Source organism: Corvus hawaiiensis, chromosome 13 (genome assembly GCF_020740725.1).
Source record: "Corvus hawaiiensis isolate bCorHaw1 chromosome 13, bCorHaw1.pri.cur, whole genome shotgun sequence".
Taxonomy (NCBI): Eukaryota; Metazoa; Chordata; class Aves; order Passeriformes; family Corvidae; genus Corvus; species Corvus hawaiiensis.
In genome coordinates this window covers 11,674,893-11,699,086 of record NC_063225.1, presented here as the reverse complement: position 1 = coordinate 11,699,086, position 24,194 = coordinate 11,674,893, and the positions used below count along the sequence as shown (strand labels likewise).

At 40.0% G+C, this 24,194-nt stretch overlaps 1 protein-coding gene across 7 annotated transcripts in view; it reads right to left on the bottom strand.

The window, feature by feature from the left end:
* The window catches only part of IQCH (IQ motif containing H), a 50,172-nt gene extending 26,064 nt beyond the window's left edge, over positions 1-24,108 (bottom strand). For 2 of the 7 annotated variants that reach the window (XM_048318075.1, XM_048318081.1), the window contains exons 1-15: positions 24,017-24,108; positions 23,585-23,735; positions 23,258-23,374; positions 22,815-22,912; positions 22,394-22,502; positions 20,640-20,762; positions 14,831-14,942; positions 13,986-14,147; positions 13,375-13,589; positions 11,303-11,839; positions 10,602-10,668; positions 7,947-8,012; positions 5,837-5,920; positions 3,544-3,719; positions 132-404 (exon numbers count right to left, since the gene is read on the bottom strand). In XM_048318075.1, coding sequence (XP_048174032.1) covers positions 132-404; positions 3,544-3,719; positions 5,837-5,920; positions 7,947-8,012; positions 10,602-10,668; positions 11,303-11,839; positions 13,375-13,589; positions 13,986-14,147; positions 14,831-14,942; positions 20,640-20,762; positions 22,394-22,502; positions 22,815-22,912; positions 23,258-23,347 — 2,112 coding nt within the window. In that variant the 5' untranslated portion in view covers positions 23,348-23,374; positions 23,585-23,735; positions 24,017-24,108. The remainder of the gene's footprint in view (positions 1-131; positions 405-3,543; positions 3,720-5,836; positions 5,921-7,946; positions 8,013-10,601; positions 10,669-11,302; positions 11,840-13,374; positions 13,590-13,985; positions 14,148-14,830; positions 14,943-20,639; positions 20,763-22,393; positions 22,503-22,814; positions 22,913-23,257; positions 23,375-23,584; positions 23,736-24,016) is intronic. The other 5 variants (XM_048318078.1, XM_048318077.1, XM_048318076.1 and 2 more) reach the window with 5 other exon arrangements.
* Positions 24,109-24,194: the final 86 nt, after the last annotated feature.

Below are 24,194 nucleotides of genomic sequence, written 5' to 3'. Positions count from 1 at the left end.
CAAAAAAGGACCCAATCTCGCCCAAGATTTGATGAAACCCGTGAGGGTCCCATCACTGGAGTTACTGTAATTACACAAATCCCCACCCTGTCAGGTGAACACTGTCCCACCCCAGAGCACACCCCGCTCACCTGCTCCCTGCTGTGGATGCCCCACTCTCCAGGAGGGGTTTGCACTCCAGCACTGGCAAAGATTCTCTTGCTGCCAGACTTGGTGCTGTAGAGCTGAGCCACTGCTGGCTCTGAGCCCAAAAGTGGCACCTGGAGCACGTCAGCCACGGCCAAATCATCCTGGTGGGGAACCCCCCCAACCACGTAGGCATCCCTGCTCTGGATCAGAACCTGGAGCCTTTGGATTGTCCTGGGACTGTACTTGAGCACAGTGGCCAGGCACATGTGATGTTCCTGTAAAAAGAGAACATTATTCTTTTCTTGTGAGAAGTGTTTTTTTTTTTCTCCCCCTAATTCCTAATGTTGCCCACAATAAATACATTATTAATAGCAGGCTGGGTTATGACCTATCCTGTAGCTTAGCAGTTTAAATTGATAAAAGCTGTTGGGGTGAGGCTCCATAATCGTGCACATCTTTAGTGTGTTGGAAATGGCCTCATTGGGAATAGAACTAATTACTACACATCTGTATTTATTTGATCCATGTGGAATTATCCTTCTGTCAGTCGGCAGAGAGGCTGGTGGCCTTTGGATAATAGTGATTCATCTCAGCAACACTCCTGGCATGGTTTAACTCCAGAGCTCCTAAAAATCAATAAAAAAAATGAAGAAACCCCGTCTATAGCAGGGAATGTATTTCACATACAGTTCAGTGGTATTTTAAGTGATTCTTTGAGAATAAACCACTTTGATTTACAAAAGCTTTCAATGCTCACATTAAATTACTGGGGATGCACATTTCCATTACACAAGAGCTCTGATAGCTGATCTAAAGTAGCACTCAAAGAGAGAGGACTAGTTTTGTGGTTGCTTAAAATAAAACGGGCTTCCAACTTTTTGGAGAGAATTTTTCATTTTTTCCCAAAAAGATCTACTGCTGAACAACTAGCTCATGACATATCCTATAAGATCAGAATTTAAACTAAGAATATCACTCATTGCAGCTGAAACTTCCAAAATGTTTTAAACAACATATCCTATGCATGGTATTCCAAATATAGTCCCAAAAATATGGAGATGCACTGGGGATGAGACAGAGAGAAATAGCACAAGAGAAATCCACTGCAATAAATTGTCATCAACAAATCATAATCCCAACAAGAAGAAAATCATCTTTCTATTGAGATTTCATCTAATGTAGGCCTCGATCAGGAACGCATCCCTTTTCAGGATAATGTAAATCCTGGATTTGCCAGGGAATTCCAGCATTGGAGAACACAGAATATTTTCCTTCCAGGTCCTGGATGTTCATTGGCAGGGACTGAAGTATAAATTCTGATTTCATTGCTTGGATAGGGACGATTCTGGAAAAGGACACAAGGAATCCAGTTCTGTCAGTCCCTTGGTGCTTTCTCATACCAAACACAGCTCCAAAAAGTGCCCAAATCTCTATGAAGGAGTTGGACACACTGCAAGGACAGCAGAAATGGGATACTCTCCAAAGTTCCAGCAGAAAAAAGGGAATCACAGAAGGACAAAAATAACAACAAAGTTACCTGGAGCCCTTTTCCTTGCATCAGCTTTAAAGCCAAGACTTCTAAAGTTCTGGTCCAAGTTTTTTCTTTACCTGAGCACTGGTGCAAAAGCAGGGAGCTGGCCCATTCCAGAGTTCTGCCATGCAGGGAACGAGATCAATTCCCAGCCCCGGTCACTCTCTCCCTGGGGCCAGAGTGGGGATGTAGGGAGGAGATTTGCTTTGTGTCCCTCAATAATGGATTTTACAGTTAATTAAGGAGTGCAGGAAACAGGCTGTAAAAGCTGGTTCATTCCTGCTTTTTGAGAGTGGTAGAGCTGCCAGGATATATGGAGGTGTGAGGGAGAGCTGGGAAAAGCAGGAGAACTGAGGGATTCCAGCAGGACTGCCCAGAACAGGGGATATGGGATTAACCAAAGTTCTTGGCTCTCAAATCTGTTGATTTTTGTTTTGTTTTCAGCTTCCCAAGATTCCAGATCTGACCTTGGCATCAGCCTCACCACAGAGAGCAAAGCTGCCTCCCGTTGTGACACACCTCAAGTGGAGGATCAGGGCCAGCTGCGCCTTTTCCACACATTTTCCTTCCATCCAATTCCATCAAAATAGCTGGGAAAACGTGCAAGGCTGATTTGTGCTTCTGGAATTACTAAAAGAAGCCCTCTGAGGTGGCCTTCAAGCCACACTTTCACTGATTGGGAGTAAATTTCGATCCATTAGGTGCAATAAAAGCTTTTTATTCAATAACCTGGAGAAAGATCCTTCAAAAAGAGCCTATAAAGCTCAAACCCTTACACAGCCCAAACTGTCACTGAAGCCAAGGGATGGCCAGAATCAGTTCTCAGCTGATTCCTCACCACAAAGAGGATATATTCCTTAAACATACTAATTATTATACGGTAAACACATGTTTAATGAAAACAAGGTACTTTGAGCATTTTGCATATTAACAGGTACATGACACTGAAGAGCCAAGGGTTACCTCAACGTGGTTCACCTAAAATCTGGTGTTGCCCATTCTCCTGACAGATTTTGGCATTAATACACTCACAGTTGGGAGTTACTATTGGAAAAATAACCCAGCATCCAGAGAAAAAACTTGCAATAATTGATCAAAGTGCAATTTAAAAATAAAAAAATAGCAAAACCAGCAGCAGGGCTTCAAGCAAAGCCCCTAAACATGCCACAAAAAAGTTGGATAAAAATCAAATCTCAGCCAAGACACTGTAGGTTTAATATTTGCAATATAAAAGCATTATTCACTGTGAGAAGTCTCCACTACACTGTAGCATTTTCAGAAACACTGTACACACAGTACATTAATTAGAACATGTTTCAGCATATAGATTTAAACCTGACTTGACAGGTTTGGAACTAATATTTCTGTATTATTAATTATTATTCTGGACCTATTATTTCAGTGTTATTGAAGCTAATATTTATGTATTATTCTGATCTGTTTGAAACTCATATTTCTGTATTATTATCTAACTTTGTTTAAGCCCTGTTCTTTAAGGAGCTCCACATTGGATTTAGTTGCAAGAAACTCAGCAAACACAGGAATGATTGAATGCTGGGCGAGCCAGAAATAAAGTTTGAGTAATAAGAATGGTTTATTGCGATGATTTGCTTAGAGATATAAATCTATCATGTTCCCAGTCCGAAGCACAGAGTCAGAAGGGACGACAGCCTACAAATAGCCAATATAGGACTATCTCAAGCAAGTCTATAAAGCTAAACCAGGATATTTATTTCCAATGCTCTAACTAGTAGTCTAATCAGTAAAGCTCTTAAACTTGCAATAATATTTCACTGATGTGTACCAGAGCGTTGCAAGTTATAAAATTTCCAATTTAATTTTACTGCATCCCTCAAGCTGTAGTAATTAGAAGACAAACTCACAGGGAAGCTGTTTATAGCTTCAGGGGTGAGAATTTTGAACCTGTCCTGCAGGTCAGCCATGTCCTCGGGGTTCCCAGATCTAACAGCTGCCCGCAGACCCAGGAGTTTATTGTAATACTGCAGTAACTCCTCACTCAGAGCAAGGGGGCAGATGTAGATGACGTCCACGTTGGCATCTGAAACAAAGGGGCACAGTGTTCATTGCTGGGAGAAAGGTACACCGCATTCCCAACAGCAATCCCAGCATTCCCGACCCTTTGCTCACAAATAGAGTCTCTAAAAAAGCACTGGAAATAAAAATGAGGTCTAATTCCCAAATCTTAGTGCTTTCGCTGTGCTTCAGCATTTCTCTGAAGACAGGTCAGCAACCCAAAAAAAGAGCTGCTTCCCAGGATTCAATGTGCAGAACATATTGGGGGCAGGATTTGGGAAGTGGTGCAGGGGGATTTGTAAGCCCGACTCCCATTAACATCAGTGGGAATTGAACTGCTTTAAAAATATATCCCATTAACGCCAACAAATTATAAAACTGAGCTATTCAGTTTAGAAAGCTGAGGAAATTGCAATTTTCTATGCTGCCTGGATTTTCCATGGGCTGTTCCTATTCCTGTGCTGCCCACACAAAAGCTCACGGTGGGGTATCATTAACAACCATTGCTGGGCATGCGAGTGTGCAGGGCAGCCACTTCAACACAGTGTGGAAATCTGCTTGTCCACATGGAAAACAGCGTGGGCTGAAGGGCTGTGTCTAAACAGAAGAAAAATCTGTAATATAAGCAGTTTTGGAAAATTTTAACCACACTGCTCTGTTAAAATATTAATGTTAATTGATGAGCTAATGAATTAATGGGCCTTGAAGCATCAATAGAATACACTGGCAAAAAGCACTCCAAGATGGGAAGTGGGAAAGTCTTTCACTGTTTTATTGTGCACAAGTGCCAGGGATAACTGCTATTCCGTGGGAACGACTCTGCAGCAAAGCAAGGATTGGATAAGGAAACCCTGAGCCAAATGTTGTAAAGGAGTAAGAGATCCCACTGATTGACTTTGTTTTGCCAGAGCTGCAGGAAAATAATCCACATTAAAAATGTGAGGCCAGAACTCGCCTGAGGCATTAAAATACCACAGAGCCCACAGTCATAGTCTTTCTATAATTATTTACCATACATGTAACTTTTTAAAATACTTAATAGAGTTCAGAGCCATTCACCAGTCAATACTCAAGTGAAAAACTGACAACTCAAGTGAATTTGGGGAATAAAAAGGTGCAGCACATTTTACTGCTGTAGCACTGCCCTATAAAGAGAAATAAACTCTCCTTTGGACACAGTGGGGCTCCAGGGACAGCTTAACTCACAGGCGGTCACAACCAGCAAGGAAGTCCTCTGCTTTTCTAAGGAAAAACCAAACCAAAATGATAAATCTCAGTCCTCTTCTGCCAGGCACAGGTAGAGCATCTCATCTAGTTCATAATTCAGTTAATATTTCACTAGTTTGTATCTTCCTCGCGGTCTATTTTACAGTAGAACCAGTTTTCATGTTCAGACATGAGAAAAAGAAATGTCTGTTTCATGTGTGACTTTGTCCCTTTAAGTTTCTATCATTTTAGAGCCAAAAAAATCCACGTGAGAAAAAAAAAAAAAGAGTACAGTGGAAAAAACCAATATTAGTGCCTAGATAATATATAAAGGCAATTACATTATTATTTTAGGCAACTGTAAATTTCTGGATCTAATATATTTTTGTTACAAACTTACTAAATGGCATTTATAAAATAATCATGATCCTGAAATATATATGAATCATGTAAAGTATGTCATTCCAAGGAGCCAATGAAGTTGGTCACTGATAAATAATATCCTTCCCTGCTTTGCTTAAAAGAAGCCTGTCAGGAAAAAACTTTTAAATGGATGCCTTTTGCCTCATTTGCTGATTTAAAATAAAAAAAATTGGTTTAAACAAGGGCTTGCTCTTTTGCAGCACATCTTTCTCTCCGTGTGAGCCTGAATGAGCACTAACAGAATTAGCTACCTAATTTTGTAGAACACTAAACACTTTGTGGTGCTCAGCAGGTCACAGGATGAGGCTGCTTTACCTTATCACAGAGGCACAAGAAACCAGCAGGATTTTTTATGGATAACATGGCCAGGAAGTGCCACAGCAGATCAATTCCTTCTCAGCTTCTCCGTGCTCTATATTTAATATTAATACAAGAAGTCCTTGTGTTGTTTTCTTTCACTCACAACTCGGGGGGGAATAATCAAAAACCAGGAGGCAGGAGCTCATCACATACCCAGGATGTCACACAGCCTTCCCATCTGCAGGTTCTGCTGGACAGCAAGATCAGGGATGTGCTCACGGATGCGTTGGGAATATCCTGGAAAACAAGGAAAGCCCCCCTCAAACTGGAGTCAGAAAACCCTAGTACAGATTTGGAAAAAAATCAAACTTCTGAATTAAAAAGAGCTAAAAAAACCCCCCTATTTCAAATCCCACAGCACTCACTGCGGCATTTTTCTGAATTTACTTTTATTACTGATGCAACTTCATGTTTTTCTGTCATTTTAAATACAGACCTGAATGTTACAGACCTACAGAGTTTTCTAATTTAACCATGCAGACCATTTTGTTGGGAGTCTTTCATGTTGCTGATTTTTTTTTTTTTTTTTTAAACACTGGGGAAAAAAATGACACCATCATTAAGCAAGAATCTTGGTAATTTTGTCCTTCACACAGATAAAAGGCACCAAACCCACTTCATTAAGGAGATGTCTCAGTGCTACCTGCTCACTTTGTTGCAGAGGAAAGGTGAGTGACAGCCTGTCTGAGCCTGGATTATCTCTTTGGAGGTCAGAATTCCAGCTGATTCCATGCTCACATTTGAAAAGACTGCAGGAAGTGATGGCAGCACTGTAACTATAATTTTTAAGCCTGTAATTTTCAAATTGCTGCAATTCTAAATGAATTGTGGTGTCTGTACAAACAGCCACAACCCCACTGTCGGTTGCCATTGAATCCATCAGGGTTAAGCCCAATATTCAGTGTTTGGCATAAAAACTTTGATCCAGGAACAAGATCCTTATATTTCCCTACATTTACACATGGCAAATCATCAGAAACTCAGAGAAAACTTACTTAGGCTAAAATCTGCTCAGTATTTCACTGCTTTCATTTAGAAAACAGCAAAGTGGATATTTCAGACTAATTACAAAGACAATTATAACAAATAATCAGCATTCTAAGGTGTTGTGGCACTGGCACTTTGCACACAGAACGTAAGAAAATACAAAGAAATTAAAATTACCAGTTTAATTTTTAGTCATTTCTTATCGAACTTACATATTGCAGTCAGCATACCGGTACCAGGCACTTGGAGAACTACATCAAAGTAAAATATATTGATTTTTTTTTTTTTACTCCTCTAGTATTAAGCTACAGTAATTAGAATAAAAGCTTGCTCTGAGTATTTAAACTTTAGTCTCAAGGCTTCATTTTGCTCTCTCACTCAATTTTAAGCTACTAAAAATGCTGCCTAATATTCTCAAGCCATTTAAATGTCAGCCTCAGAAAGCAGCTGATTTCCTTACCCTGAACTGTCCTCTTGAAAATGTTGGATTTTAAGAACTGGGCCAAAATATAACACGCAAATACCACTTGAAAAACCAGGAATTATTTGAAAGGAATAACAAAGTAGCAATTAAGTAAGTTAAAATTTGCATTTTGCTCTGGCTCTGCAGATCCATTACAGCATTGTACCACTGTACTTTTCACAGGAAGGTTAATAAAACATATTAATTCACAATATATTAACTTCCACTGGCATGACCCCATTAGATTTAATGAGGAATATTCCCTCCTGGTGAATCCTTGCCCTCCCAGTGGACAGGATGAACCACATTCCTTCTCACCCCCTGATCCGCACTCAAGACTGGACACCTGATAAAGCTGATTAAAGGTTTAATATTCCTTTTCTTCCAGTTTAAACAGAATCCAATCCAAATAAATTCAATATATTGTGATCATAACCTACATGTTCCAGTGCACCTGTGCCATCAGTTCTGGTTTCTGATCCAGCCTCCGATCTGGGTAAGAAACTCCAAAAGGTGGCTGAAATTTGGGATGTGGACAAAGGAACACTTGGGAATGGGACTGGTTCTTGCATTAATGACTCTGAAGTACAGGGAGCGTCACAGAAGTGCTAAAGTAAGAGGTGTAGGAATGAATTCACCTCCCCCTTTCAACCTCAGCCATGACCTAACACCCTTTATTTGACATTTCCTTAATAAATTTTGCTCATCTCCAAGTGACTTCTCCCAACAAAGAATCCATAAATGTGCCTTGGAGAAAAAGAACAGCAGAGAGGGGGACAGGACACAAAGGCTCAAATCCCCATGGGGCAATACCTGAAGAGGAAGGAGGAAAACGAGCTGGGATCACCCACCTTGTACTCCCCAGGACTTGGGACAGCTCTAGGAAATAATAACCAAGGTTTAATAAATAAAACTGATTTTTTTCTCTCTATATTTGGCACACATTTAAGGGAGTAAATCTGATTTGAAGGTTCAAATTTATTTCTCCTTACTCTGCCTGACAACAATCCTTTAACACTGGAATCCACTTTCTTTTTTTAGCTATCCTAGAAATTCCAAGTTTTTGTTTGGGTGAAATAAATGGAACCATTTGCTCCTCCCAGCAGTACAATTTAAGCCCTTCACTATCCCTTTTCCTGGATTATTTCCAGAAACTTGACATGAATCTGAAACAGTTGTGCAATGAGAAATTCACCCTCCTGACTATCACCATTTATTGGAATTCCACCTGCAAGGGAATTAAAATCAGACTCTGATTTACCTCAAATGCTGAAGTCAAGGACATTGAGGAGAGAATTTCAGGTTTTATTTTTGATTTACAAAACTGAACAGAGAAACCACTGAGTATCATCAAACTTCGGTGTCTTCTTGTTTATCTGCTCGTCCCAGGTTTTGTAACTTAAAAAATTTCTATGATTGCACAAAGGCAGTAAAAAATAAAAATACTGCTGAAATCAGTTAGCATTTTGCATACTTAGTCCTTTTTGACTGAACCAAATGTTACTTGTTTAAATTTTCCAGCTTCCTCCAAGTTGATTCAAATTATTCTTAATTTTAAAATATCAAATGTGCAGAAGCAGAATAATGAACCATATAAAATTTTTTGTTACATTTTAAAGGTTTTTAGTGTAGGGATTTTATGTTTTCACCTTTTAAAATCTTAAATATAGGCTGTTCTTAAAATTAGATCAAACCAAAATTACTCAATGTTAAATAATTTTTTGTTGCTGTTTCTCGAAATCAGTTTTAATCTGAACATTTCTAAAGAAGAAAAAAAAACCCCAAATACTTACATTACATTTTAATAAGCTTACCATGATTTAATCCATGTAAAATCCCTATGGAATACTAGAAATATCCTTATATAGCTACATTTAATAAAAACAAGCAGGAATAACTTTTCCAAAGAGCACTTTCAAATGCCTCTTTTAGAGAGAATGTGTATATTTTTTTTATATTTTAGCCTACTTAAATAGGTTTTCTGATTTTCTAAGAAAACATCTGCACTCAAATTATCTTTACCCCTTCCTTTCTTCCTCATTAAGAGGGAGATTCAAATTCCTGTATTTACAGCACAAGGCTGTGTAAACCCTGTTACAGAATCAGGGCCTGGGCTCCCAGTGAAGTGCTGAATAAAGTGGAATATCCCTGGAGTTTTACCTTTTACTTAAGAGGTTGAAATAATTTAAAAACTTCTATAAATTCCCAAATCCAGCAGAAGAACAGGGACATAATGATTAATTTTTGATGTCAGCCTGTTTTGATTATACTGAGAATTATTTTAATACATCTTTGAAAACATCTGGTATGCAACAGCTCTGCTGACTTTTGAATTCACACACCTAATTAATAATTGCTTTTTTCTGGCTAAATGCTCTCCTCCACGTTTTTATTCAGTTTAGAACACTGGAATGTCTAAATTATTTTTAAATTATCCTGGTTTAAAATAGCACTCAGTCGTGATTTAACCTGGGATGGTCACAAGACTTTAAGACAGGTGTAATTAAAAGGAGTTGTTGATCAAATGTATATTTATGTTAAATACAGCCAGCAGAATCATGGAATAAAGGGCTATCTGGGCTGCAAAACTTTGAGTTTAAAACTTATTTACCATCTTCATTAATTCAGGTCTTAACCAATTCACTTTACGAAATCCTGAAGCTCTCAGGTCAATTAATGTGCTGTGTAAATACAAATTATAAATCCAGTTACAAGTGTTTTGACAGGATTTCACATTTTAGGAGATTATCAGTGCGTTCTAGAAATTCCCAAGAAATCATCCTCCTAATTTCTCAACACCTCCACTTTGCCATTACGTGGCAGAAACCAGCTTTTAGGCTCCCCCAATTCATAAATGTAATTAAATAATTACATTAGTGCTAATTAACATGAAACTGCAGATTATTTAAGCGCAAAAAACACTATTCAACTTCTTAATTATTCTTGTTCACACAGCATTTCCTTTTGCTCAGGCGCCCTAGGTGCAAATAAAGCATCCCATCTGCTCGTAATTAGAACTAAATAATTTCAGAGAATGTAGCTTATCATTTTGACTGCACATTTGATTAAAAACAGTGTACAAGCAATATCCTGCCTTATTGCTGCAACAGCATCAACGTGCACGGGCCCGGCTTCGCCTCTCATTAAAGGAGCCTGCAAACATTATCTGTTATTTCAGGGGGAAAAAAATACAACTTTTTAGTTCATTTCATACAGATGAAAGCAAATTACAGCAAATCACCTCTCCACTGAATAGAGGCCCCCACATAATGACTTTATTTGCTTAATCCCCAAATTAAACAGCGTTTCAAGCGAGGGCCCTGTGTTATTACTCTCATCATGTCGAGAACATTTTCCTGCCGAGACCAATTTGAATAAAACAAGGGGCCTTCCTTGAACTCAATCAAGGAGTCATAATGTGGTGGGTAATAGAGGTTGCTGATAGATTTGCAGGCAAAAGTGTTATACCTAATGATGGGATATGGATAATAGTCCTCCTGGAGGTCCTGATGCGATTCCAGTTGGCTGCCAGATGCTAAAAATCAAGAAGAGCATTGATCAGTGACAGGAAGCTGTAGTGGATTCATCTAGTCAAACTTCAGCTGTTTTTCCACTGTACAGTTAAGCCAGGCATAAATTATATTAATTGATTTAATTACATACTTAAAACATCTTCCCCAATTAATTTAATTAGGTGGCTACATGAAGCTACTGGCAGGGGAAGATTAGAGGCTGCTCACTTAATTAACAGAATATGAATGAAAAAAAAGAAAGCAAACATAAATGAAATTGTGAGCACTAATTAAGAGGCTGTCTGCAAACTTAAATACTTTCTGACAAAGTGGTGACAGGAATGTAGACAAGAGAGGGATTTTTTTTTTGCAGCAAATTAAGTGCCACAAGGTATATATAAGGAACTAAGGTAATGCAGTTAAAACATTGATTTTCTGACAGAACCACTGAAGCCAAAGAGAAGGAACATTTTCACCAGAAACACTGCGACAGATTTTGCAGCCACAAAGGCTGAATTGCTGATGAAGGATGAAATATGATCCTTGGACAACTGGATGGTTAAAGGGGGAAAAAAATGGGAACAGCTTCTTGCAAGCAGTGAAGCAGGAGATGTTTAGAAAAGAAGAGCTGCAGTAACAGCTGGTAGCACCACACACCTTGGACCTGCTGTAAAAATTCTCCAGGTGTCTGTGGCGTGCTTCCCTCAGGGCGTTTCTCACACGTGCCCGGTGATTCCAGGAGCGCCAGGAAGCGCCGAGCACACCTGCTGCCCACTGCTGCTGCCCGGAGCCCAGCGCGGCTCCGGGACACCGCCACCGCCGTGGGATGTCTGCAGCAGCCGCTGCAGTGCCCCCCTGGCCTCTGCATCTCTGGCCAGGTCGGTTTAAGATCTTTTCCACAGCTGACTGATTCTTTATCACTGACAAAATGTCACTTTTGGTGGGATTCTCATTAAAATCAAAGTCCGAGGCGATTTGTGCCAACTTTTGGCCGTTGATGGTAGCCAAGGGTACGGCGTGGTCCTTGAGGAGCTTTTCTGTGTGTTCCAAAAACCCCACAATGCTCCCCCAAGAGGAATGATAGTGCTGTTGGAGTGCCAGAAAACCTGGAGCTTTCTGGTCCACAGTGCCATGGCAGACAGCAATGTTCCAGTCCAAGTAGGGATCCTGGAAGGGCTGAGCTGTTTGTGGGGGCTGCAGGGAGAGAAGAGCCACAAATGGTGCTGTAAATGAGGGTTAAAATGCACTCTTTTATTATTTTTTGTGACTTCACTGAGGGGATCTGTGCATCTGAAATACACTGATCCTGGTTCTGTCCATCAGAGCTACAAATCCTGCCCAGTTTTACCATCAAACCCACTGCCATGCGAAAACCTCCAAGGTCATGGAAAACTATGAGCAATATTGAAGAAATACATTAATTGCACCAAGGAATGCTTGATTTACCAAATATAAAAATTAAACTTTACACTGATTCACAGGATTAAAAGCAGAAAGTAACTGCAATGGCATTTCTCCACTGAGACTGCCTCCACCTTTCCCAGGAGAACAGGAAACATCCTACCATAAAAATGCAAATGGGGTAAAGCTTGGAATAGAAACATTCCTGCCTCTTCACAGCACTCCCTAATTCCTGGCAACTTCAGCCAGCAACTCATTAGCTCTGATTTCCAAACTCAGGGCAGTATATTCATACCGTTTTTAGGTAATTATTTTTATTTACTTCAACATCTCATTGATAGTAAGACAGATGGAGAGATGGTATTACAAGGCCCTGGAATGACAAGACACAGGGAATGGCTTCCCACTGACAGAGGGCAGGGTTAGATGGAATATTGGGAAGGAATTCTTCCCTGTGAGGTGAGGGAGGCCCTGGCACAGGTTTCCAGACAAGCTGTGGCTGCCCCTGGATCCCTGGAAGTGTCCAAGGCCAGGCTGGAGCAACTTGGGATAGTGGAAGGTGTCTCTGCCCATGGCAGGAATGAGCTTTAAGGTCCCTCCCAACCCAAACCATTCCATGATGTCCATTTCTCAAGTTTACTCTTTCATTTTCACACCTCCTCAATGGCACAGAAGTCAAAAAGTCTGGAAAGATGAAGCAAAACTCCACAGAGTTTGTCACAGAACACAATAATTATCCATAAAAGAAAGAAATGTCTCTTTTCCATGGGGATCAAGAACAATGAGCAGGCACTGAAGAGTCAAGGTCAAACTCCCCCAGATTCTTCTGTAAGTATAAAGGGAAACACCACATTTGCTTAACTGCAGTGAGGGAAATGGAGATGAAACATTCAAAAACTCTTTTATAACAGTAAAGATAGTTAGTTAAGCACTGGAACAGATGGCCCAGGAAGGCTGTGGAGTTGCTATCACCCAAAGTTTTCAGAACAGGTTAGAAAAACAGCTGTCTGCAATATTACAGGTACAGGTAATTCTGCCTGGAGGTCTGGATAACCTCCTAACATCCTTTCTAAACTAATTTTCTAAGATTCTGTGGGGAAAAAAAAAAAAACAAATCCCAGACAAATTTAGGTAGAAGACTTGAAAGAGCAGAAATTGGGAATACACAAAGTATTTGTTATTTTATTTCAATATTTACTATTTACTGGATGTGGTTCAAACCCTCCTGTGATTTACAGTCACTTCCTAAACCAGCTCTGGTGAAGACAGTACTAAAAACATGAATAAAACCTCATTATCCTCACTGAGTGATTCATTCCATCAAATACCTGTGTCTGAGAGGGAATGTGCACCTCAGCTTCCAACTGCTGAGTTGGGTATGTCCACTCTGGCTTTGATTTCCTTGTTGAAACCATGGAATTGCTGGATGGAAGTGGTGCAATGTTACCTTTACCAGAGGAATATGTGCCATAAATTGCTTCCTTTGGCTTTGGGAAGGTGATGCTGTCTGTGTTCTCAGGGTCCAGCCTGCTACTGATCTCTCCTGTACAAAGAAAACATGGATTGCAGGTTTCATTCACTTATTATCAGTTATTCATTTAATCACACGGCAAATAGAGGCTTGATCGGCTGGTCAAAGACATGATTTCCAGCACCACTGGCTTAACACTGGGCAGAGCTTCAGATATGGATGCTTAGAATTTGAAATGTGCAGGTAGGAACCCAGGAGGATCTCAGGAATGAACAGGAACCAAACCCTCCCAGGGATGAAGAAATCTCTTTCCTACCCAGTTGCAAGACACAGGATTCTCCTGGGCTTTATGCACTGCAGAATTTGGTGAGTGCTCATCTCAGAGCTCTTTCCTTGGGAGATAAAACCACAGCCTGAGAGTGAAGCTGGAGATGCAGCTGAAGGTTGTTATCAATGCTTTGCACTCACCTGCAGCTGATTTCTTGCGCTGCCTGGGAAATTCAGGGAAAGGTGCTGCTCTGGATACAACAGGAGGGACTGGCAGAGTTCTCTTTCCTGCTGGAAGGATGAGCCTTTGGCCAGTGAGGCTCAGAGGTCCTACAAGAAGATGACATTCCTGAACAATTCCAGCTAGGAAAGAAAAGGAATTCATAGCAATGAAGAAAGAATTAAGCAAAGGCAGACCCAAGTTCTACATCAACACTACAAAAGTAGCAATTTTCTTTAACTGAAAGATTCCTATCTTTCAATATTCAGTGTTTTACCATGAAGGAAGGTGAACTTTGCCTATAAAAATTGACAAATACATGCAAGGTATTGTACCAGTGCTAATTCTCAAAGGGAACTATATGTTTGTACATCTATAATTAGATGCTTGTAGAATGCAATTTAATATGCAGAATGGATGAGAATTAACTCTTGTAAAGCACAATATAATCATCTAATTATGAATATAAGTTGATTGCTAAAACAATCCAAGTCTAGTTAAGATTGTACAATTAATAACCAGCTGTTAATCATGGCAGTTTATTTTGACTGGTATTTAGACAAGAACCTCCACCACACACAAAATCCTTTCCAGCAGCAGCTAAACCCTGTGAGTTCCAAGAACTGGCTCAAGACAATGCTCAGCACAACACACACTACACCCTCCATCAGCTACCACCTGAAGTAAGCAGCCTAAAGTTCATCCCTACCCTTTGCAACGTCTGATCACAATTCTTGGAAGTCTAGAGGTGGCAGAAAATTCAGTTCCCAGATATCTGCTGCAAATAGCAGCCTAGCAGCACCCGGGGGGGGCCCCCAGGACTCACCTTTTGGGGTGTCCTCTTCTACCAGGGGTAAGGCAGAATTCAGGGAGTGAAAGGCAGGCAAAGCCCAAGGGCTGGTAACTTTGTGACCTTTCCCTGTCTTCTGACTGCACATCTAGAAAGAGACAGAACCTTCTTTTAACAAAGGGAAATCTGGGATTTACAGACATTTCTCTACTCCTGCAGCAATAAATAATAAATATAATTTCTGCTGTGACCGTTTCATTAAGATTTAACAATGTACCACTACTTTTACTACTCGTGAACATGCTACAGTATTGCCTACTGCTGTTACTTCAGTAATTTAAAATAAAGTTAATTAAATTTAATTGATGACTTGTGTACTATTTAACGAAGGAATCCAGGAAGTTTGCTCAGTTTTAAGAGAGTAGTATAAATACAGTGTTTCTTGACAGAACAGTCTCTAAAAATATAAAATGCATACACAAGCAAGGAACCAGAAGGAAAAAGAAACACTTTAAAATATTAGCTTTTAATGAGTGATTATCAAGCTTTTAATACAATCCAGGCCACGATTGGGATCTTGGAGCACTGTTGGGTCATAATTACTGAGTAACAGCACCCAGCAACTTTCTAGAAAGGGAGAAACAACTCTCAAGAACTGCTCAGAATCCTAAGAGGGAAATGAGACAGATCAAAAATTAACTATTCTAATCTTTCCTCCCAATTTGTCTAACAACACTGCCCACGAGAGATGAGGGAGAGAGAAAATAGAGAAAATCTGTACTTTTAATCATAATAAAATATCTTTCAGAGAAGTCGCAGATCCTCATTTTAGTTATGGCCATTATGGAGCATTCTGCTTTAAGCGATGGAGGTGGATGAATCCTTATGTCCTGGCGTTCCAAGAAAATAGCAACAACCATGGAACAAAGATTAACTTTATGCCAGCTGCCATATAAGTGGCTTGATATTTGAGAAAAGGAAATCATAAATCACGCTTTCCTGCTCACCCTCAGCCCCAGCAGTTTGGTGAGGCCACAACAAAAATAAATAAAAGGCAAGAAATTGAATTAAACAGTGATTCCTTTTCCAGGCTGTTGCTGCTGTATCAGTAAGGCAGCACTGATTTTATTCCTGGTGAGTTTTATCCTAATTTAAATCCCAGTTATGAGGTTTTGTTATGATAAACAGCAATGAAATACATTTTAATTCTTTTCATAGAGATGTAATAAGCTACAAGGAAAAGGAGTTCAGGTGGAGTGTGTGAGTTCAAAAGCAGCCTGGAGGCTTGGAGTTTTTTTAATTGGAGATAGAGATTTAATTCTTTTTTGCTGTAGCCTTTAATTTCTCTAAAGTCCATGCCAGGTGTGATGTTAAAACAAGGACTGATACAACAGAAATGTAATTTAATCTCTCATTTACACTGCCCAGTGCCATCATTCACTTCCTTACAGGCAAGAGTGGAACTGTGGAGCTGATCCACAACAGCTCCCCACGAAAATTCCACCCAGTCCCTATACCTTTCCATGTTCTTTTAGCACCCTGATTGCTGCATTAGCTCCCTCTTGAAGAATTCAGGGAGATACCAAAGCAAAATCTGCCAAACTGCTTCCATTTTGGGAGTATTTTCACTAAAATTAAGCCAACACAATTACAAAAATAAGATCTCAAAAATAATATTAAGTTCTGCAAGAGAAAGGTTTACTTTTAACATCACTGATTCATCAGGGGCATTTTTAAAGTTCAGTTTTGTAGGGCTGGAAGGGAGCTCTTAAATTGCAGAGCAGACTAAGGCTGACTTGCCTTAAAATATGCTTGGAGTGTGCTAAAAAACTGTTTTTTTCATTTCAAGTGCTTCTGAGTGTAATTAACCTGGGACACAAGAAAAACAATTCTATTACCCTTTCTAAAGTGTTTTTCTCCTGTGGATAAGCCTCTCCCACTTTATTTTTGCTTTTTTCTTCATTTTAAATAGGGCACTTGTTGGAACACCACAGGAAATTTTCTGATTAGTTCTCTATTTGTTTTCTTTTTACCTAGCAATATTTAACTAGAACTTTTTTTTTTTTTTTTGGTAAATATCTTTGTAAGTATTTTTTCCTCCAGTAAAAAACAAAGACTGGTATTAAATACAGAGAAAAGATGAGTATTGTGCACCAAACCAGGAATAGAGAGACAAGATTTGGTAAATAAATATCAGAAAATCTGAGGATTGGTGGTGATGGGGAAAAAGGGCTATAACAGATTAATCTATCGTTCCATCTATCTTCTCCAAACTGTCGTATTTGTTTTTAAGAAGTTGCTGTCAAGATTTGATGGACACAGCACTTCTCCTATAAAGGGAAAGAGGAAGCACAGCAAAATAAAATCAATGGAACTAAGGTCACTTTTCAGTATGTTCAGGAAACTGTCAGGAAAGAGCTTGGAGAAGGCAAGTTTAATTGGAAGAAACTGGGAATTGCATCTTTAACAACAGGTTTTATGTTATTCTTACCTTCTTTAAGCTCTTAAAGTGACCAGAGATGGCTCTGAACTGTCAATTTTCCACATACTTGGAAAAATCAAGCTTTGCCCCTTTCCTGACCTACTGCTCTCTAGCTCTCCCAGAAATCCACCTCCATCAGAATTCCTCCCTAACAGGTGTGAAAGAGAATAGCTGGAGAACTTTGGTGAATCCCACATCTGCTTTTTGAAACAGGCACCAGAAGCAGCACAGAAGGAAGTAAGGAAGATAATTGCTGGCTTGAACCACAATATGTTTTACTTGTGGGCAGAGGGCCAGCTTACACGAGGCAGGATATGTAGGATCAACTTATTGGAATTCAGGGATGAGCCTCCATTCCTGTGTGGAGCCAGCTGCAAACCAGCAGCCCATGGCATCCCAATCAGGCACTGAGTTTTGTCAAGGAATGCTGAAATGCACACAAACAGCTTCAGCAGCTCTGGCTGCACCCCTGCCTTGCAAAATGACAGTCAATCTGCAATTCCAGATGACAAGAACTGGATAAAAACTTAAAACAAATGGTGACCTTTCGAAAGATTAATTTGTTTACCAACAAAATGCTCTGCGTTTGTCAGGTGAGATGGGGGTGACCTTCACATTCCCATTTCCAGGTTGAGAGGATGCTGACTGCAGTCATCTGTTAACTCTCTCTCAACAATTATTTCCTTTTTATTTTTAGTGACAAGAGGATTTTATTAAATCACTGTGCTGCTTATTACAATTACACACCGTAATACAAATGCAAGGAGCTTCTTTTGATTTACTGTAGTGTGACATCAATTTGTTTAAGTCTCATCCTGCCACCACTGCCAAACTCTGCTTTGGCTGTAATTAGAGCCACATGCCTGGGTTTAAAACACAGTCAGATTTAGGGTACCAAAAGACCTGGATTTCTTCTACAACTTCTTCCAATCACTTGAAATGAAAGGAATTGCCCTGCCTTGCTTTATAATTTTGAAAATAAATACACTTTCAACATAAGCATTAATGATTAGCAGGATGCAAATGCTGAATAAAGAATGAATAATTGAGGATATGATTAAAATGGTTGTGCTCAAACAAGTGAGCTTAAAAAAAGCCCCAGAATCACCACCATCACCATTAGAGCCACACTAGATAAGATGCAACTCATAAAGGCTAGAAATCATCACCATATTAAATTCTACCTCATGAATAAATGAAAAGGTTCCTAAGTTTACAGTATAATATACATTTATAAGAAAACAAGGACCCAAAAGTGCCAGTATAATTCTATAACAGAACAGCAGTCCTATGAAAATGGAAGGTAGAGCTGTGAATCTTTTCTACATTGCACCAGTACATCAGAATTATTTTTGCTGCATTTCAGATTACTGTTCTTTTGGCTGGATACTCCATGGAAGTATACATATTTAATAATTATCCACTCATCATTTTTCATCTCTTATCCAGATATAAACTGCAAAAGAAAGTGATGCCCAGTCTGTGTTTCAAACAGAATGACAGCCCTCATTTTAAAATAGCTACAGAATTTAACAGCGGATGAAGCATTATTATCAGACCCAAAAAAGGTACAAAAGGGCAATAGCTAATTGTTCTGAGTTTCTATGAAAAAATCCAGCATCAGCAACTTTATAATATCAAAAGAGCAAGAAAAGACATCATTTTTGGTGAAACAGTGAAATCCTGACTAAAGATTTTTCCAACTACTGGAATGGCAGGATAATAAAAAGTCTGGGTAGATTTGTGCTTGACCCCTCAGGTCACCTCAACTCCTGAGTTTTTAACCTCACCACGCTTTCAGCTGCTCAGCTCTCCTTGAAAACTCCTGGAATACACCTGTATGGCGCGAGACAAGCAATTAGTTTTTAATTTACTTGGATGAGAGTGATTTTTCCATGGATTTTTTGGGAGCCGCTCGCTGACCCCACGGACACACCTGAGGCACGTGCGCGTACGGACAGCGCCCCCTGCCGGCCGCTCGCCGACACCGGGCAGGTGCCGCCGGCCCCGATTCCCGCAGCGACTTGAATCTAAATTTTATCCAAATTAATGTCATTTCAGACCTGCAGCTGCACACAGATTCACTGCTGCTACTAATAGTAATCATATATATAATGTATAGTCATATAGATCATATAAAATCCCTCCTTTAAGTGCTGGCAGACACCACATTTAACAACAAACACAACTCAGCAGTGGATTTTGCAAATACCAACTGCAAAATTTTACAGTCAGCAAAGGCAGAACATCCCAAACCACACGTTGTGCCCAAAGATTCGAAAACTTTGAAGAGAATAAATTGGAGAGGAAATACCTGCTTGGTTTTTGACCTGTCAGCTCCTCAGCAACTGCAAATATGTATCTGGGAGCTTGACTAATTCACATTAAATGCTTGTAAAATAAGTCCCCAATAAGTTTTCTGTGCGCAGTGCATGTTTCAGGGAGACTGGTAAAACACATGGCTCTCTGCAGTAGGATAATATTCCTCTCTGTGAGTGTTTTAGAGTGGTTCTAAAAAGCTATTAGCCATGATGCTTTTTTCTAATTAACTCTATTATCACAGGGTTAGACAAATCACCTCTTAGTCTGGGCAACAGCTTTCAAAAATCATTTTTTATAAGCAGCAGCTCACAACTGTGCCATTCACAGATTCTCTTTCTGTTGTTTAAAACCAAATACCCCAGAATATCTCCTAGAGCACTGGGCTTGCTGCAGGATGCTTCTGTCACATAAATTAAATTGCAGAAGAGCATCCCCATGTGAGACCATTGGGTGTGTGGACCACAGTGCTGTGCTAAATTTGTGAACATAATTGATTTTGGGAGGGATGGCTGTGCCTACTCTTGGTTTTTTTTTTTTTTTTTGAAAGCATTCTTTGCTAAAAATATCATCTTTACATTCAACTGCTGCAGAACAATTGCAGAATTGGCAGCAGAACTGAAAGTTGCAGTTGCAAGACAGAAATTTGGAAGAATCAAAACTTGATCTTGCACAATTTCAACGTTCCCAGAGCAAAGAATGGGCTTTTAATTCCTCCTTGATCTTTGGGTCCAAAGATCCAAAACTCCCCAAGCACCAGTTTATCTCCTCTCCCTGATTTTCCTGAGATTACTGACCATGCACATTGCCATGTATATTCATACTTTTGCTGGATGGGGATCTTGGTACATAAACCTGTGATATTACAGATTTCCCCCAGTATTATCACTCAAAATGGTTTGATCCTTATAAATCCATACCAAAAAGTAGGAAATTATGAGGAAATTACTTTCACTTAATTTTTTTATTTAGGAGTGATACATATTAATTGTAAGAGTACAAAGCTGCATATAATGAACCCATAAAATAATAAAAGCTACTTACAGGAGCAGATTTTTTCTTAGTTATAAGTGGCAGCCTGGTCTCAATGTTGGGATGTTTTAAACCAGCTTTATTATCAATGTTCTCTGGCTCAAGCATGATTTTAACATCCATTTCCACCTGCTGCTGAAATATAGAATAGGGATAATCTTAAACTGCACAGGGGCTGAAGTGTTTAGAGGCAGAATATGTCTAACATGTTGTAAATTTGCAAAATGATGATAAAAACTAATATTATTTGACTCCACACAGAACAGGGCAAACAACAAAGCCTTTTGATTAGATGGAAAACTTTGCAAAGACTTGCAAATACTATCCAAATATACACTTTCTTCAGACTTTGTTCAATTAATTCCATTCCCAGCTCTGACATTTCCACATCTGCACACCTTTGGGTTAAATACGGAGTGGAAATCCAGTCAGGTTTGACTCCCTGGATCAGCACAGGTCCCTGTGTCATGGTTTACACACTCACCATCCTTTGGGAGGGGGTTCCCTGTGCTTCCCAGAGAGGATAACAAGAATCCAATCTACCTTGGCTGTGTCTGCCAGACACTGGAATTCAGGAATCACCGACCTGATGGACCATAACAGCTCCTCTGGATCAGTTACAGCTCATTGACTCAGTGCAGGAACAGCACTTGATTATTAGTAAATGACAAAAAAAAAAAAACCCAAAACCCTGATAATGATCAGAATTAAAACACAGTAGTTCTTAATGCACTCTGTGATCTGCATGGAATGAGCTCAACTATTCTGCTAATAAAAACCATGATGATTTAAATCCCAATGGACAGAAAAAGACTTCACAAGTTTCTTCTTGTTATAAGAAATACCTAAAGCATACCTAGAAAAGCCAGAGTGATGCCCTATGTTTTTATTACAGTAGAAGTTTCTTAAGTTGGAAACATTTTGGTGCATCTTCTAATGTATAAACATAAAAATAAATCCAGGAAAATTCCAATTTTTACAAATAAAATATGCCATAAAAAGTTCAAGAATCATTAGATGTGTATTTGAAGTATTGAACAATTGTATTATTTTGTGAAAGCACTAAAAATGGCATAATTTATTTATCTACACAATATATTCTCTCTTCTTTTGATGGTAATTACAAGCAGATGTATCAATGAGATGCTCATTTAGATTTGGGGTTGTAAGAACACAAGTTATTATCCAAGCCAATTACTCTTTTACCCACATGGCTGCACAGAGACAGAAAGTTCAATTTTCACCTCATCAGTGCTTTTGTGGTATTTATTTTATTACTATAACACACCGTTATGCAGGGAGGAAACTGCTGGTGCTATTAAAAAAAGAACTGGGGAGAATTGAGCACCTTCTCAATTAAAACAGGGGATGATTCCCAATGCAAACTCCTCACTCAGGCTGTCAGGGAAATGATCAATGCAGGGGGGGAAAGTGCCACACAGGATAACAAGAATTGAAATGATTAATAACAAACCACCTGATAGAAGTGGCTTTGTCAGCTTAGATGTGTGGGAAGTGCCAATTCCACGTCTGCATGGATGATATTGAAATTCTTCCCAACTTAAATGTTATCCCGGGCTGGGAGAAGGTTCCTATCTCAGCTGCTCCTTCTACTGAGAATTTTTTAACACTTTCAGTCATGGGGTATTATCAAAACCTGAATCCATGGGGAGTCAGAGTATTATGGGATGCATTGGTACCCTACAAGACAGCAAACACTCATTGAATGCGGTCCCTGGCAGAACAATTAGTGTGTGATTTCAGACCTGAGAGCCCTGGGACACACGTGGGGCTGATCTGCTGCATCTCTGGACAGCCACAGGCTCAACTCGTGGCAAAACCAGCTGCTTCTGACAGGCACCAAAAGGAAGACCCCTGGTTGAGAAAGAAACAGGCAGCGAGGTTTCTAAAAATTACTTAGATTTCACCTATTAAACCCATGCTGCTTTCATCCAGTTCTATCCAAATGACTGTATTTTTATTTAAATTTGCATTCAGCAAAGGTAAAATCCCAAGAGTCAGCAGGGCACTGCTGTAGCCACTTAGAATTGCATTTACCTTCTTTTTTTTTTTTTTTAACTTAAAATCGAAACTAAACTAACTTTTTCTAGGTCAATACTCCCATTTGCTTTACAAGATTCTGTCACCACAGGTTTTGGGTCTTGCAATAAAACATGTTTCACTTACCACTTAGGGGGCTCTTTTAAATTTACTTCTTTATTACCAGCTGAAGAAAGAGTTAACTCCTGGCCATTTATAACATTTAAATAGCTTTCAGCATGTTTCTGTTAGAGGGAAAAAATGATGTTTAGACATTACTAAAAGATAAGTAATTTTAATTTTATTAAATTCAGTTCATTAAGCAATCCAGGTCTTTGCTTGACTGAAAAGTTGATAAACTTTTTGCCTCTGATGGACTAAAAATCTGATTTCGGCTAGTGGGCACAAGATCAGCTAATTCTGATGACCCAAAAAAGGAAACCAACATTCTGAACTGTAATGTTGGAGTAATCTCATCAGCTGCTGATTGGAAAGGGGTCTTGCAGGACAACAAAAAGTGGCCCCAAGTGAATTATTAACACAGACTTTAAAAACGGGATCATTTTCTGGATCTGCTCTATTTTACTTACTCTCAGCCCAAGTTCAGTTCCTTCAGTTGTTGTTCTGAGGTCACAAATATCCACAGCTTCTACATTTCCTTTCAAGTTGTTTTTTTCCATTTTAAGTTTGCGAAGGTCTTCTTGAATCTAAAAAGCAAGTTAGGACAAAAATCATACGTGTAACCAAACCCCATGGGATTCGGTAGAAGGATTTAATTCAAATCAAATTATTCCTAAATACAGAAAAAAGATCCATGCGACTTCCCATACTTCTGTACCATTATAAGATAATATAAAGCAAATGTCTTTAAGTCGTTGATAGCAGAAAGGCTGGAAAAACTCAATTTTAAAACAAACCTCACAAAGCAGTGACAATAAACTTCAGGACTGAGGTTCTCTGCCAAGGAATGATGTTTGCTCATGCATCTCACACACCTTTTATGGCACAGGTGGTTTCACGGGGCAGGGATCTTAAAAGCCTTAACGAGAGATAAAATCTCCAGGCAGCCTGTGAGGAGACCACACGTCAAACTCGTATATTTACGTTAACTAAACAACTCCGAAGTCTCAAACCCCGCAGCATTTACAGACCAAGCCCTGGTCCGACACGCACCAGCCGCTCCCCCTCACGCAGGGCCGAACCCCCCCCGCACCCCGCATCCCTTCAGCGGCATCGGGACGCGCCTCGCCTCAGCCGAGGGGCGACTCGGGGTACCGAGGAGTGACCCGGGGTGCCCTGGCTGCTCTGCCGGGGCAGGAGGAGCCGGTCCCGTTGCTGCCCGCACCCACCTGCCCGGCTCCGGCCCCGCTCCCGCCGCGGCCATGGCGGCACCGCCTCACCCGGCAACGGGACGCGCTGGCCGGGCCGCACCATCCGCCCCGCCGCGGGGGGGGGTGGAGGGGGGACAGCACATCCAGAGGGGGCCAAGCCCGCGCTCCGCCTGGTTCCGCCCGGCTCCTCCCCCGG